This window comes from Buteo buteo, chromosome 14 (genome assembly GCF_964188355.1).
Source record: "Buteo buteo chromosome 14, bButBut1.hap1.1, whole genome shotgun sequence".
In the NCBI taxonomy this organism is placed as follows: domain Eukaryota; kingdom Metazoa; phylum Chordata; class Aves; order Accipitriformes; family Accipitridae; genus Buteo; species Buteo buteo.
This window is the reverse complement of record NC_134184.1, coordinates 7,082,858-7,100,392: the sequence shown is the minus strand read 5'-3', so window position 1 is coordinate 7,100,392 and position 17,535 is coordinate 7,082,858. Positions and strand designations below refer to the sequence as shown.

The window sequence follows — 17,535 nt, the reverse complement described above, 5'->3', positions numbered from 1 at the left end:
CTGCTGTTTAAGAAAGAAAACCAGGTATCTTCTACCCTCTAATTTTTCATTAGAAACGTTTCAGCAGCATTATAAGATATAAATCTTTAAGAACTAGTATCCTGCTTAGGACATTTATTTCCAGAGATACTGTCGGAAACGATGTACTCTTTGCTGAATGGACAGGCACAGTGAAATTGTACTTTTTAAAGATGGTTTGTGGTATCTGGACCAAAGTTGTCAGGTTCAGAATCTGTTTCAATATCCACCTTTAGATACACAGGACATTATCAAGTTTGTGGTGTTTCTCATACCCACTGGAAAATTTGGCCTCTCTGTCAAAGTTTTACAGTAGTGCTAACTTCACAGTGATATCCCTGTTGTCTTCTTCACTGAAGGTGAATGATATTACTGCACTGATGAGGAAATCTCTCCCAGCTTATGAAATACCTTTGTGTTTTGGACATGACTGAGACTTTCCTTACTTTTAAAAGGTTTGGAAAGAGGTTGTGGTAGTGTAGCTGACAGTTCATCCATACCGGAGATGGTAATGATGAGACATCTTTCAGCAGGCATTATAAATGGATATCTGGCATTGAGAGTGCCTTTATGGTTTGAGCATGTTTATCCTTGTGGTTCTGGAAACCAGACCACGAGGTGGATTATATTGCTGCATATAAATTGTATTCCAGCATGTTTTATAAATCAGGTGGCTTAATCAGATAAAGACAAATGGCAATGAAATAGCTTAAGTACAAATTTACTGCCAGGTAGCCAGTATACGGTGCTGTATTTTACTTTTACTGGATTTTCTGACTTAGCTGGCAGTAAATTCAGTCATTTGCCACTTAGAGACATGGGTCAAATTGTCTTTCAGTCTAATCTGTGTGGTCCTTTCAGGTTCAGCATGAATGGGGGGTTTGCCATCTAGCAAGAACTGACATCTTATTTAACAAGCTATAGAACATCTATCACTTTGTTAAAGGAGAACTTGGCATGCTGGGGAAAAAATACAAAAATCCTTACCCTGGTCTGGCTGCAGGTGTATTCAGAACGAGTTCGGTCCACAGCACAATTAAGTCTGTTCTAACTTATTTTGGAAAGTCTGTGAAAGTCTGTTGGGAAGAGTGACACCAGCAGGGACAAGGGCGGTCACAGTTACAAGCGTTCCCCATATACACTGTGTCTCTGACCCAAGATTTCAGGAATTCTCCGTGAAGAGCGTAGCTGCAGTGGCTGCACCAACCCCATGGAGTACATAGGCTCAGCAGGGTGGGTGTTGTAGCCATTGATTGCATCACCAGAAGATTTGTGGAAACACCATGGATCCAGATTCCACCTAAAAAAAAGACCAAAGCACACAGGGTGGTTTTATGCCCAGGTATCACCTCCTGACACGCAGTCACGGTGTGGCCACGGTCCCTGGAAGTGCTGCGGTTTTGGGTTGGTGCATGAAGTGGATGGAGGAAGCGGTTACTCCTTCCCGTGCCCTCCAAATCCATTTAATAGAAAATCTTCAAGCTGAGAATGTGTCAGATATTAAAGCGATAAGAAAAGATGATGCACTTGATCTTAGTCAACAGCTGGGAGTATGCATCTGGGACAGAGGCTTCAGCGCGGACTGCAGAGCACTTCCATCCCACTGAGGACGATACGGGATCAGTGCTTTCAAGGGCTGTTGACAGATCTAAACCATAACACATAAATGAGTGATTTCTGCACTTGAGAAAGTGAGAACTATAAATTAAGACAATTACAGTAGTTTGTAGTGATAACTGAAATTGTTGGAATTTAAGCTATTATGGCAAAATGTCTGAGCAAAAGAAAATAATCTTAGGCTATTTTTTTTCCCAGTTTAGTATCTTCTTTTAATTTTCATATTCATAGATCTGCTGCCTTTTAGCTCCTAGTCAGTCCAACACAGAATGCATTTTCTTTCTCAGTTTTGGATAAAGAAAAGAAAATTTAAACAACAGCTTACCTGCTGATAATTTATGAGGAACAAAATATTAAAATGAATGTTTTCATAAGCTTGTAGACTCTACTTCTGTTTGGTACATCAGCCTAAAATTCATGGTAGAGTAAATGAAGATTTAATAGTAAATATCACAGTTTTTCTATCTCTAGATAAAAGGAAAAACGAAATCTGATTGTCAGATATATTTTGATAGTGTAGGTTTTGACCTGCTTCCTCCAGGCGTGAACAAATAACCAGTTTAAACTCAACAAATTTTCTTTCATTGGCTACTTGCTTATTTTGAACCAATGCTACACTGTCCTTACTTTCCATTACCATATTTTCCATAAATTATAGTACCTAAGCTATTTTATAATACTAGGTATAACAGAGGCATTTTGCTGCTGCAGTTCACCCTTCTGTTAACTATCAGTGAACAAGACAATGCATCTAATTTTACTACATGATTTTAGTTTTTGTATATTTATGTGGACATGAGTGTGAAGGAGGAAGAAGTTGGATCTTTTACACAGGACTAGTTTGTTTTAATACAATCCAATAAAATATTCTCAGGGAAATTATATACTTGACTTCATATCATACAGTCATCCAGTGCTAGTGCTTTGGACCATGTTTTTCTTTAGTGCACAAATCAGAGACAAAACACTGAAAAGAATCCCTGCTCTTACTGTAAAGACATTAATTCCCCTAACTATTCTTGATTTAATCACCTTCCTATGTTTCTCTTACAGTGACTTGGAAGTAGGACATACAGACGCTAGTGAGCATCCCTCTGTTGTTACATTTTGTGTCAGTAGGGATGCAGTTATCAGGAAGGGATTTGAAAGAAAATAAAAGAAGATAAAAGAAAATCAAATAATGCTTAAATGATGGGATGAAGATGCAAATTTACTTTCTACTGTGCAGTTCCAAAAGCTGCAAGTGCGATACTCAGCAGAAATGTGGGCACAAATCCCATAAACAGGTCATTCCAGACCATAGTCATCATCCCAAGGTGCACTTGAGCATCTGTTAAATATTTTATATATGGTATTTATATTTACAAGTAGCTTTGTGAATATCTAACAAGAGCATTTGAAAGACCATAAAAGAGGAAATGTTAACATGGAGCTATAAGGTGATCTCACATGATTTGGGCCCACATAATGCAGTGGGCATTTATGGATCCTATAAATAGATGTTGAGCTATTTATAAAGCATCCCTCTGCTTCCGTGCTACCCTGAATATATGACCAAGACATTGTGTATTGTATTGAGGAGCCTGTGGTTGATTATTAGAACCCAGCAATGTATCTGACTAGGTCCTTGCTGGGATACCTGAAAGATCTGACACGCTTCTTCACTTTAGAAGTCAGGAAAATAGTTTAAGATGTTCCCTTTCAATCTCTGTACTTGCATATGATCCAGACAGACTTTGTTTTACTGTCCTGTCTATTGTGCTCCCTCTTGTGCTTCATTCACATCATGAAATGAAACAGCAGCATAAGCGAAGTGTTATATTCTGTTGTGTCCCAAAGAACCGAAATCCTGCTTTCTACTGGGCTGGAGGGTCTTCAGCAAATAGTCTTTAAAGCAGGCTTTGCATTCCTTGCTGATGTGATGGCTGTATTTTTGTATGCATCTTGTCTCTGACAAGGTGTGAGCAGCTTATTGCTAACAATCAGATTTAACGTTTCGTTTCAAAACCCAGCACTCTGTTATTTGGCCTTTTGAATTTCATGGAGAAGGACCAAGAATATGGGCAACTTGAGAAATCATGTTTTGTTTCTATGGAGATTCCTTTGCTTTTTTTTCCAAATCGCCCAGGGCCGCTTATGGGATTTTACCCTTTGAACTCGCTTGAAAAACGTTCAGTTCAGGAATATGATGAAGCTTATCAAGTAGACAAAGCTATCAACCTTGGAGTTGCCTGCTTTGCTATCCCTACAATTCTGTTTCTCTCTCTAGTAGAATACCCTCCTTTTAGTACTAGTCTACCCGGTCCCTACCCTTTAGTCACTGCCTATATGCAGCCCAAACCATTTGCAGGTCATGCGGGAAGGCACCTGCAAGGAATCTGCATATCCTTACTTGCTGTGTCTAAGGGACTGCCATTGTCAACACATTGATCACCTTACTATAAATTTTAAAGTGTCTTTTGCATCATGACTCCGTCCGTGTTTCTTAGAGAAGGAAGGAGCTGGAACATGTTGGGTCGATCTGTTGTCACTTGTCACCTCAAATTATTGCATAACTTAACATTGACCAAAGCTGCCAATATTATGTATGCGTTTATTTCTTTCTCATCAGGGCTGGTGTGTTCTTGCTGACACCGCACAACTAAGACATCCCACAGCCCTCTGCACCACTCTGAGCTTCATGCCCCTTTTAAGTCAGTAAAACAATTCACAGGTCAGTGAACAGAGAACAAGACTTACTTGAGACTGCTTGTGAGTACTTACGAGTGATCACGACAGTTTTGCTGCTCTCTCTATTTGAGAGAACTGATTTTCTTCTCAGGTGCTTTTCTGTTTTGCACTGTGAATCACAGATAGGCAGTCAGCAAGACTGCTCTCAGGTATGTAGTATGCATTTCAAGCTTCTTGGCTGTTGTAAGTAGGACTGACTTTGACCATTCTTCACATCGTTTTCTTATCCAGGTATTGCTGCACAACATGTCTAACTGCTCAATTCGATCATTATCTCCTGCTGCGGCAGTTCTCTTTTTCTATCTCAACCCTTTCTCCGAGTTTTCCCTCCTGCTTATCTGGGGGTTTCATTTCCAGATTATCAAGGACCTCCTCTTCTATTTCTGATTTGTACCTGGGCAATACTTGACTTACTTCTCTGCAACATTTTTTTTTCCTCCCAGTGAGCACAAAGCCACTTTTGCTCGATTATGCAGAGCCCAGTCTGGCATTTTTTCCTCGCCATTCTTTCTTAAAGCCTCTTTCAACTTGGCTCTTCTTCTGACTGTTCTACAAGGCACCTGCACATCATTGCTCAGTAACATCCTTCTGCTTTTCTAGTTGGAAAAAACAGTTGATTCTTCTTGCTTAACTTTAAACGTACGCATGAAGATATTTGCACATGGATTAGTCATTATAGCACCACAAGAGAGAGTAATAAGCATCTATTTTAGATGTCTGGTTTTAGGTTGAACTTAATCTGTTTTGTAAGGGAGCCTAGGTCAGATTTTGATATCTGTGTCTAGTTGAGCAAATCATACTAAGGACCTCTTCTAAAATGCTGGACTTTATGGATCTTTTTGCTCCCCACATTACTTGAAGTAGCCAGTTTCAGGCAGTTTTCTGACCCTGTTGCTCACAGTCATGTCCTATTCTATTTTCAGCCTTGGAAATTTTAGCACAGGCATTCCTTTTACACCGAGGCCCTCTTATCTGGTGGAGGGTGTAGACTTTTCTACATAAGGCTAGAAGAAATGAGCACGCTCCCTTTTAAGTGAGATGCAGTGGTTCTTGTCTCTGGGAGGAAAGCAGAGGAACTACTTTTTTTATTAAGAGAGTGCCTTAAAGTTTATGTTCCAGAAGAGATGGTGGGATCTGAAAAGCCTAACAGCTGTGAGATTCCTTCCTTAAGGAAAAGAAAGACAGAAAACTTCTCATCTCCTGGGAGTGGAAGGAAGAAATTATTTCAACGATTTTTCACCTTAGCTTTGCCCTTGAAATGCTGGGAAAATAACAGATGGAATCCATACCTCAAATTCTATTTAATGTGGGCTTACTCTAACAACAGATGAGAAAGATAAATATTTTTCCAGAAAATTCGCAGGGCAGATTTTTCAGCTCAGTAATATCTCATGGGATGTAAACCCCCATATCCTGGAGTGTTTTCTCAGTTTGCACTGTTTTCAGTCTAAGAAATTCTCATTTTAATCATATTTATAATCAAACAGCATTTTTCCACCCAGTTTCTTTGAAATTGATTATGTCTCTGACAGGTAAAATGGGATTTAAGAACATTTTAATATTTACATCTGAGCATTCAAACATTTTATTTTGTAAAAACTTAAATTGTAAACAAAAAAAATGGTTTAAAGCATTACTCAGAAGTGATTCAAGAGATTAAAAAAATAGCTTTACACCAAATATCCTTGTGACTGCAGATTTTCAAGTAGTTTTCTAAATTTGGATTTTCTCTCTTCAGATAATGTGATAAGTAATTTTCCTAGTTTCCTAAAAATAGGAGAAGCTATTCTTTTCCTCTGTAAATAGACGTTCTGTCCCACCCAAGTAAACATCTGAACATTTTGTCCTTGTGGTTTTTGCCCTTGACTTCTGTGGGGAAATTTTGAAATTCCACAGTTCATCTCTGTAACAATGATTTACGATTTGATGTACAACCTCCTGATGTAATCACTTAGAGACTTGCAGTCCTTATTCTCCTACAGCTAGTTTCAGAATTACATGCTATGTTAACTTAGGCAAGTCACAGATGAGAGTGATACTTATGAGCAGTGTTGAAAAATTCTGGTGCATAACTTTTAAGGTTTTGTTCATTTAAATACCTTTAAAAATTGCTTGTGCAGTTTCATTTTTTCATCTGTAAAATGGAGGAGCAACATTTGTCCACCTTCCAGAACTATACACATGCCAGAATACAACTATACACATACTGAGCTGCCCAAATAGTATGAAAAATGCCTCAAATTTTAATAGCTGTTGTAAAGAAATCCAGTTGCCATATTTCTCATGATTTCAAAATCATAGATACTGGAAAAGGACATATCAGCTGGACAAGAACAATGGCTAAATGTTCCTCTTCTTTTAGAAAAAAATAAGGTGGTTCTTCTGAGTTGCAGTGTGGTAAGTGTTTAATGCTGCACGGTTTATATCAGATAATAAGTGTGTAATTTCTTTTTTACATTACAAAACTTTTCTAGGGTTCAACTATATTGCCCTAAAATTGTTTCTAATAGTTTAATGAGCATATTGAACTACAAATTATATATTTTCTGGGAAAATATTTTTATATGAAAATATTAAAATTAAATTTACCATGTTTTATCTCATCATATTCTCGTGATATACTATCCCAGAATTGTCAGAATCTTGCAGCTGTTTAGCTGGCTGTAGTGTTTTATTTTGGTATAATTCAAGCACAAAGTCAAAGACACTAGTAGAAAGCTGTAGTACTCAAACCAGGTCTTCTACTTTTCAGTTATCTGGGATGCTATGAATTGTTAAAAAGATAGCTATTTTTATCTTTAGGAGGTTAGTATTAGACTAGACTTTTGGTTTATATAAGCAAGTATTCTCAAATTGACCTTCTACAACATACATTGCCAATTGAGTATGGCTGATGCAGTATTTCCATTTTTGTATCAGATTGTGCTATAAAAGCAGTGAACTGAGATCTTAGCATCTAAGAGCCAGACTGAAACAATGAGAAGTACTTCAATAAAGCATTCAAATATCTTATGAATATTTCTACGTAGTTCTAATTAGATACACACACACACATTTTCAGCTGAAATCTGCTGAAAAGAGCTTGCCTGATATCTAGGTTATTAAATGAAATCAGCAGTAACAGAGTGCTCATGAAAATAGCCAAAATATGGACAAGGAGAAAAATGAATCACTTGGATCCAACAGTAAGCAAATCTTGTTTGAAGAAAAGAAAGAGCAAAAGGAAGAAAAGCATCATTGCCAGCTAATACTGCTTTCCCCCGTATTAAAAACAAACAACGATAAAAATCAATAGGGAGTAATTGTAACATGTTGAGAAGATAGTGTCAAAGATATATGATTAAAAGTAGTGAGTGATTGGACTGAAGTTTAGTCTTTGTACTGAAGTTAATTAAAGAGAAAAGGAAAGGAAAAAGGACCTGTAGCTCTTAGGATGGGTGATCCAAAGGTTTGCGGCAATGCTGTGTACTTCATGATACATCTCGGTCTGATGCCAGTTACATCACTGTTACAATCGTTGATCAGAAATGATGTTTTTGTGTTTAGGAAAAGTTTCCTCAGTTCTAGCAGGTTGAATGCAATAATCAGCAAATCTTAATTAAAGGTTTTTCTTCTTCCCTCCCTTCTGAAATCACAAGCATGAATTTCTAATCCTTATGTCCCATTTAATTTTAGATATAATTTTGGATAGAAACACTAGAATTGTACTGTGGAATTTTTTGGACAGGAAGCGCTAGAATTGAGCTATGGAGTTGTCCACAGATATATCAACTTTTTGGTGGAAGAATGTGGGGGGACTGATACTCTTAGCAGAGTTTGCATTTCTCTTGGAGTTGGTTGAGACATGCCAATGTATTCAAGATCAAACTCTGACCTGGCCACATACATAAGCATTTTATTGTTATTGCCCTCATCCTATTTGAAACTCTTGAGATAATTAGGCTATGGACAAAATTATACTTGGGAAACTTAGCCCATTTTTCCATCATTAAGTTGTAGATGGACTACACAGAGATCCAAAAAGTGACTTAAGGATGTCAGTGCCCCAGTTTCTCAGACAGTGCATCATGCCTGCGCAGGACACACAACATCAGCTTGCTGAGAGCTGGATCGTTTAACCAACACACAAGTGCTAAAGACAGGGATTCATTTCAAAACTCTCTCCAAATATGGACCATTTACATGGGATTGCAGGAATACACCTCACCCTCTTGTATAAAGCAAAGCGTATGATACCTTGTTTTGAACACCAAGTGGGAAGGAAGTAGAAGTTTCCACTTTTTATCCAGCAGCCTGGTTGTTAATGCATTCATAAAGCTTGTGAGAAATAAAATGCAATTCTCTTCTCCTTCCCAGACTATGGGTTGTTCTAGTGTAGAGGCATTTTAAAACAGTATCTGCTTCCTGGGCCAGTTGGCTAGAAATCAACTGGTTCCTCCTGGCAGCTTCCCCCCAAGGTCTTCATGCTAAGGAGCGACTCCATGTGATTCCAAATGGGATCAGTTCCTCTGGGTGCATAGGAAATGTAGGAAGGAGTTGTGTCCCCTGTTGTGGTCTCTGGGGTGGCACTGAGTTTTGATTCCTTTTGCTCATATTTGACAGATTTTATTATGTGCCAAGAAATGACAGGATCCGGACCTAAGTATGGCTTTATGCTGTGAGTTTAGGTACATTCAATATTAGTCTGGAAGAACACCCCTACTTTATTACCAGACAACATATACCAGCTACTTCAGGAAGAAATCACCTATAAATACAAGTAGAGAAACTGCATGTCAGTACATTTGATCCTTCTAAAGGTGACCAGTTGTTTAATCAGTTTGTCTGATTTTTTTGCATCAGAAAAAATATGTTTGTTTACCTGACAAAGCCAAGGCTTTTGATTATAAAAACAGGTCAAATACATAACAAAGCAGTCTTTGGAAATGCGGTGTTAGAAGAGAGTACAATTTCATGGCTTTTACCCAAAGAAGTTCTCTCCTCAATTATTTATATTTGCAAGTTCACCATTGCAAAATCTGTCTTCTAGATGAAATAATATTCCTCCTAGAATTTCTGAAGGGGGAAAACAAGTGTTCAGTAATGAAGCCCTTAAGAATCTTGCTTTTGGGGTTTTTTTTGCATGTATGCAAAAACATACATTTAGATAAAGTTGAAGCTGTCAGGAAACGTTACAGAAAGCAGTAATGTAACATGTCCTGCAGCTACTAGGCTCAATCAAAGCTCGGAAAGGCACTTTTCTGATGTGCTGTATTCCACGTATGCTTACACTAAAATGAAGATGTCCTAGTCAGTAAGGGAGACAGCACGATATAATTAATGACTCCTCTATAGCAGTTTCCCCAGTTATGTCATTGAGTGTGATCTGATTGATTTATAATGTATCATTTACATAAGGACTAGTTACTTCTAAACTTTGAAGTCTATGCAAATTTCTCTGCTGCGATTAGCATAGAGCCAATTGCAATGTATTTTAAAAGACAAAAATGAAAAAAAACCAAAAACAAACCAGCTATATCCATCCACAAATGTTAGTTTACAGAAAAAATGCTGAAACTCCTGAGCTGAGGAACAGCTATCCTCAGCAAATGCAAGTTTGGAATACTTCTGAATGAAATGAATATCTGCCCTTTGACTGGTCTGCAGAAAAGTATTATTAGGTGTGAGAGACGCTGAATTTTTTATTTTTTTTAAGATGGGAATGAGAAATGGGCTTTGAAAATACATTTCATAGAATTTGCCAGCAGCAAGAAGTAGCAAGCCAATTATAGGTGGTTGAAAATCAACTTTCTGTGATAATCTCTAGATTTCATGTGTTCATAGCTTTCTGAAATACTCATACTCTAAGCTGAATATTTATCATGTTTGGTTTTGTACCAAGATTTCAGAATGTTAGAGTAAAAATCGATTATTTTTTGCATGGAAGTGCAACTTTAGCTGTTGTTGAGGGAGGAAAAAGACCTGACTGTATTCTCTGAAAATAAAGACACAGAAAAAACAGCTGAAGCTGAGAACTGAAACTTGGCTGCGCACCGAAGGCTAGGTTCACAAAGGCACTTAACTCCTGTAACACAGCATTTAACTTTTAGCCTTCAGACTTCCAAAGTAGCCGAGTTAGTTTAATGTTTCCCTGTGCCACAAGTGGGGAGGGTTGGTCACCTACAGGTCCATCCGTACTGCTAAGTGACAGGGGAAGAGGGAGCAAGCTTGAGAACAGGGCTCACCGCGTGCTGGGGTCACCGGTTAATTTTTAGCTCTCCTCCTGGCTGTGTGTCGGACCTCTCCCCCTGGCTCTCGCCGTGCAGTGCCTGGGCACTGTTTGGAGGGCAGAGACCGCCTCCAGAAAGCTGCATCGAGACACCGGTCTTGTTTTGGTCCCCTCCCTTCTTTCCAACGCTAAGCCAAGTGTAGTCTAAGCGCTATCAGACATAACCTCCCGTCTCACTTCAAAACACGCAACGTTACATTTTACTCCCATCGCCTGCAGTACCGCCTTCCTATTATTCCAAACACTTTGAGCTGAAACATAACCACACAAAATAATTATTATGTATTTTAGTCACTCAGGCACCAGGTGGGACCCAGAGGAGATGTAGTTCCAAATACTATGTAGTAGTATGGGATGCGGCCAGCTTGGAGCAGAAGGTGCTAGCAGTAAGCAATGGGAATGTAAGCCACTTGGCCTCAGAGACAGCATCTGATCTGTGCCTGTATTTATTTCAGCAGCGTAGCATCTTCTGAAACACAGGTCTGCAACATCCAGCTTGGTCAGCAAGGAGCTGCTTGTGTTGGTCTTTGCCAGCGGCCGATACAGATATGTCAGAGGCAGATAGAGACATGTTAGAGGCTCCTGGAGAAACTTTCTCCATCTGCTTTCTGCTTGGAGTCACAGCTTGGCCTCTTATCTTAAAAAATATTACTACTCTCTGAACAGAAGCAGGGCACCTTCCTTTCTTGTAAAATGCTGTTGATGATGCCACCATTTTGTACGGGGGATATTAAAACATTCAGACAAGATATGAGACACTTGGGTCCTCCTCATTCTTTTTGAGTGGTAAGAATTTATCCTGACTACTTTGCAGTGGACTGTGTCTGGGATTACTCTGGTTAAAGCTGTTCTGTAATGCGACAAGGATCCAAGATTCACTGGGCCACTGTAAATAGGTATTCTAACTGGCCTTTAAGGTCCTGTCCCAGCAGATCGGGCATATGATCTGGACCTCCGGCAGAGAAAGACATGATAGCTAGTTACCTCTCAGACTACACTTGTGATAAAATAAGGCTTGCATAAGTATTTATGATATTTGATTTATATAAATATAATATAAAGACAGGGATTGTCTTCTCTCCTCTAGCTATGCTTTTCAGGAATTAAATTGCCAGGAAGTTTTTGTGCAAGGTCAAGATCCTATAGGTATAAGTGCTGTCAGCACAAATACAAAAGTGGGCTTGGGAAGGTGCGGATGGGAGAACATGTGGATTCCAGCTGAACTTAGGCGTCAACCAGGTGCTGACAACCTTGCGTCGACAAGACTTCTGGGCCTGGGAAGAAGCATAATTTTAAGCATGAAAGGAACTTTGCTGATAAAACTCTCATGTGCCCACAGATAGAAACATCTCTGGCTTTAAGCAGCAATTTCAAATTTTGAAAAGTCCATTGTTGATCATAAGTGTATGTATTCTGCTTACATCCCGCTTTTTGTGCTAATCTTTGTGTAAAAATGGGCGTGTTCTAGGTTTAGAGGTATAAAGATAAAACAGTTAGATAAGTGATTCTAAAAAGTAGTTCTGAGCAGTGGAAATAACAAAGTCCAGCTTTCCTTGTATTTGGATTTTCTGCTGTTTAATAAGGTGAAATTTCCCCCTGGTGCTTTTTTTAACCCATGGGTCATTCATAGCATCATTCCTCCACGTGGATTCTTTGATATCTGTGAGGAACTGACCTCATGCTTCAGCCTTTTCCTCAATAAAGGCAGTAAGAGCCTCTCTTCTCTTTTTCTCCCAGCTGTCTATTTCGAAAAAACTTGTAGGATCTTAATGTACTGAGACCTGAAGTCCTCAGTCAAATTTGATTGAAATTGGCTGATGGTTCAAAAGCTATTGGAGAAGGATGGATAAATATACCTTCACACACACCATCAGAGTGTTGTGCTAGTAAAGTGCATTTCCCTTGGAAACCAAGGCAAAAATCACTTCTGAGCATACTCAGAAGCATCTGCTGTAACTCTTTAACAGAGCCATTTTCATGTAAAAATGTCCAGTGTAAAGAGTATGTTCTGCATAGTTCTCTAAAAATCAGTGATTTAACATCACAAGGGGAGAAAGAAATTCCAGAGAAAAAGAAAAGAAGTGCCATTTTAGTATAATCCTGATAATACAAACCACATCAGTTTAGCATGTACTGTTATAGTGCAAAGCCAGATTCATGCCTTTAGCACAAGCTACCATGAATACAGAAGAACAGTTTAATCCCTTCAAATTCATATTAGAAGCGTTGCATTTATTCATAAACCAACAGAATGAGTGAAAGGAGTGCCATTGCTTTGCACCCTCCTGTCCAGGAATTTTGAAATCACTGAGGAACCTGTAGCCCTTTGTCATTGCTCTGCGTTGTCACTCCAGCACGAGAAACTTAAGCTCCACTGCACCATGACAAGATCTTTTGCAAGTAGTACCTAACGTGCACTTTAATACAAGATAGAATTTCTGGCCTGAAAATGTACATTGTAGTAGTACATACGATTTTAAAAGTCTGAGGTGAAACAATTAAATATGGAAACGAGAGGGCGAGGGAAATAATATTTACCCAAGGAACTTCACATGGTTGTCAAATGTGACCAATTTGAGTGGTTTAAATTTAGATATGGAGGATTCAGTGGATGTCGTCCAGAAGATGATTTATCCTACCCTTCAAGAGGTGGGAGAAAGAAACGAAGCAAAAAGAACCTATTTCTCTCCACTGAACATGGAAGGCACATTGCTGAATAGATGCCCCCAGCATTTGATGACTAAAAAAGATAAAGTGAAGGATCATTAGAAATAATGGAGAAGCCTTATGCAAAAACCTTTCCCTAACCTCCACTCTCCCTCTCCAGGAAACCCATACCCTTCTAGTGCAAACTCTAACACATATCACTAAAAATTTGTATCTACACACTACTTCCTTCTGTCAGCCATGCCCAGTGTTAATGACTTTGACTGGAAACCCCAAACTCATTGGGTGTCTTTCCATTGACTCTGGTGGCTGGTTTAAGTTCAATATGTGCAGCCAAGTTGTGCCATGCTGATATGTAAATTGAAATGCATTAGACTGTTGTCTACAATGCTTTTTGTCACTCGAAATGTTGCAAGCATATCAAAAAACCCTGTCTGATCTCTTTATGAAATTGTCTGAGAAGACAGAAGGATATTTTTGTCTGAAAACAGAATGATATCCCTTTGTCATGGTGCAGTTCTGAATAATTTCATAGAAATCATCAAGATTATCCTGGATTTACTGTGCTTTACTAAAGAGGAGAATCTGATCCAGTGACGGTGTGACTGACAGTTCTAGCTTCAGTAGGAAGAGCGTGGGGTCTCCTCAGGAACCTCCGTGTGGGGATCAGTCAGTTACTGTGCAGCTGATTCCCTGGTGGTTTTCCTTCGCTTTCCAGTAGACTTGGTGTGGGAGGGCTGGGGAGGCAAGCACTGCCATCAGCAGGGAGGTGTTGATTTTTGCATTCCTGAAAATAGCTGCTGGCTGTGCTAAATGAAGATAATTGGCAGGAATCGATTAGTCTCATAGGAGGGTGTTATTAAGGGTTGAGCTCTTTTCACAAATTGCCCCTTCTGCACTTATTGCTTGAGAGGCATAATCTCAGCGATCCCGAAATTCACAGAACAGGAGATTGATTTCCTCCTTTTTCTTTTTCTTTCCCCCCCTTACACTCTGCAGGTCAGTCCCACCCCAGGGTGCATCCGAGCGTTAATGAAGATGTTGTACTGCCCTTACTGCAGAGGACTTCCCACTGTGAAACCTTGCAACAACTATTGCCTCAATGTAATGAAGGGCTGCCTAGCAAATCAGGCTGATTTGGATACTGAGTGGAATCTGTTCATAGGTAAGAAGAGTTTAAATATTAGTGGAAGGAAATGCTGGTAATAGCAAACATTTGCAGAGTTTTGTGAGGTTAGAAGACACCGTTGGTCAATATTCGCAATGAAGCAACTGCAGATGCACCTCACTTTCTAATTGACCTTCCTGGCTTGCAGTAAAAAATGACTCTTCCCCCTCCCCGAGCCAGTCACTTTTCGTATTATTTCAAAAGGAATGGTGTGGTGTTACAGCTTCTGAGCTGAATTATTATTACATGGTATGTGAAATGTTGAGAAGGCTGTGGTTAAGGATTTGATAACAAGCTTAACATGGCAGAAATAGTATCTATTACAGCTGAAAACAAGGCTCTTGCAAGCTGAGAAGATAATAACATTGTATAACATCCAGTCAACATAAATCACAACAGCTGCTGTTCTTAATTCTGGTAGTATATAAGCAAAAAACTTAAAAAGTTGCATACATGAGAAATTATTAATTCCTTGTTCTTGATTAAAATAGGTTAATGTCTCCCTTTCAGTGTGCTGAATAGAAAGTACCAAACATGCAATCAAAATGTTAGAATGGAGCATAGAATATGTATTTAAGGAAAACTGCTACTACAGTTTTATTCACTAATTCTTCACACAAGTAAACTAAGAAAAAACATGAAAGAAATCTCCTTTAAACAGCTATTCAGATATTCCGTAGCAAAAAAAAACTCCCAGAAGAATAACATTTATCAAGAAGTAAGAGCTTCGAGGTGCTTTTGATGATACACAGGTTAGGATGAGGAATTAGACAAGGCTAATGATAATATAGAAAGAACAGAAATAGCTAGTTACACCAGTCACTAATGAGCACCATAGCCTAGACTGGATTTGATGAAGATAAAAGCAGCTGGAAAACATGGGATAAAGCTCTCTTTATTGCAACCAAAGAAAGGAAATGTTATTTTCTACTTTTGGAAATACAAAATATGAGCAATCTCATTTTGCTTAATTTCAAACCGCACTGACCAATGTGACTTTGAAAATTTGACTCTGACTCATTCATGGATTTTCACTTTAGTCAGCAGAGAGGTAGTGCAAGATGGATAGGGAGAAGAAAACAGGATGAAAAATGAATCAGAGTATGAAAAGTGAAAAACGGCATTGAGTGTGCTATAAAAAAAGCATAAGCCAAAAATGCAAACAGCAATAATAAACAAATGATGCAAATAAACATGCCTTGTACTGGTTAAAGGAGCTGACATCAGAAGCAGTGCTCTATGGAGGGATATCTGTGGGATTACTGGTATGAAAGGAAGAGTCAGTTCATCATCAGAAATCTAAGTAGGAGCTGATGGGAAAACAATGCCAACCTGTTAAAGACATTGCATAAGCTGCTTTCCCTTTGTCATTAAAGAGTAAGCAAGAGCTGAGTTGTCACTAATTCTCATCAAAGAAAATAATCTAAGCTTTTAGGAAAAAAAATGTTTTAACTAAAATAAACAACAGAGGTTTTATTAAGGCAAGAACCTGTTCAAATCAAAAGCTGGAAGGTAAAATTTCAGGTCTTAAAAGAAGACTTCCTTTTCTGGTGCTTTAAATTCATTAAGAGTGCTGGGCAGGGTGAGGCATGTGTTGGAAGGTGTGGAAATGCTTACAGATTCAGACTTTCAGAATCTCTGATGCAAAGCTCTTGTCTTCATCAGTGTCTTTCAGGTTTTGATTGTTCCTGCTCTCAGAAAAGAAAAACTGCATGAAGGGTTGTACATTATGTTAAAACATAGTGCTAATTTATTAAATACTACGTAATACACTGTGTGCTTCCTTAAAGGAAAGCAGGCTGCTATGCAATTTTCCCTTCAGGTCAGTGATGACAAGGCAGTATAAAGTACAAATATATCAAGACGTATTTCCTCTTTCTTCTACCTGTACAACTTCCCCTCTACAACTTGATGGAGAAGGGAATAGAGAAGGAGAGAGAGAGATTTTCCTGTGTTTGGAAAAGGTATTCTGTTTTATCCCATTTTTGAGGGCTCTGACAGCTTTGCTGAAGATGAGGGTCCTTAGTCCTTCCTTTATGAAAGATTGAAATGCAGCAAGTCGTCTCTGTCTCTGACAGCTGTCAGAGGCTTTCTAATAACACATGCAATTCCCTTAGTACTAAACACAACAAAACTTCTACTCACTGAATTAAAACGAACGGCAGCTCTTTACAGCACCGCTGAGCTATGAAAGATTGGAAATTATGCATGAGCAGTTTTTATCCCTGTTCCGATACTAGGAACCGTGCACTAGAAAAAAGAAAAAAAAAGATAATTTTGTGCACTAGCAGTCTCTGCGTAGGCAGGAATCCCAAATGTTAGTGCATATTCATACACAACAAGACAGTTTTGCTTAGCTCATAATCTGTGTATTGCAAGGTTGTTTTGGCAAAAGTTGTTATTAGGAGAAAAATCTCGGATGTGTTTGTCAGTAACTAAGCAAATACTGTAGTTTGGACTGCATGTTCTAGTATTGTTCTGTAGTTACTGTAATTGTCCAGCAACACTCAAGATCTACAAGTGAGGAGGAGCAGAGGGAAGTAAATGGGCTCTCTGACAACAGGATGTGTTACGTGTTCCACCTAGTTTATAAATATAAAAGTCAGGATTGAAATCACATTTATATAGCGCTAATAAATCTTGCATCTAACTTCAAAGCTAGGGAGAGTGGGACAGCTTCCCCTAAACATCTGGTGCTTTCCAAGACTTTATAGACTGTGAAAATTGGTAAGAGGTGAAACAGCTGCAGCAGCATGACACATGGTTTATTATAATTTTCCTGTTTGTGTCACCTTAAGGTCTGTGTCCTTTTTGTGTAACGTTGCATTATAGGCTTTTTGTATTCTGTTGCCTTCATTATTGCACAATAACAGCCAAATGTAGCACATCTCATTCTAGCAGAATTCCTCTGAAACTCAGAATTTTGCCTGAGAAAGGAAGACAGTCTTTAATAATTATAATTATAAAACTGTAATGAATAAACTCTTCTTCCAGGTATCTATATAAAATGTTTAAGAGGTATTTAAAAGTAAACCAGCCACACTGACTTTGAAACTGTGTATTTTGA

General features: G+C 38.6%; 1 protein-coding gene across 1 annotated transcript in view; it reads left to right on the top strand.

Annotated features, from left to right (window-relative positions):
• Window positions 1–17,535, top strand: part of GPC6 (glypican 6) — a 771,476-nt gene that overhangs the window by 550,393 nt on the left and 203,548 nt on the right. Inside the window, exon 4 of the mRNA XM_075045977.1 lies at window positions 14,300–14,465. Within this exon, the coding sequence (XP_074902078.1) occupies window positions 14,300–14,465 (166 nt within the window). The remainder of the gene's footprint in view (window positions 1–14,299; window positions 14,466–17,535) is intronic.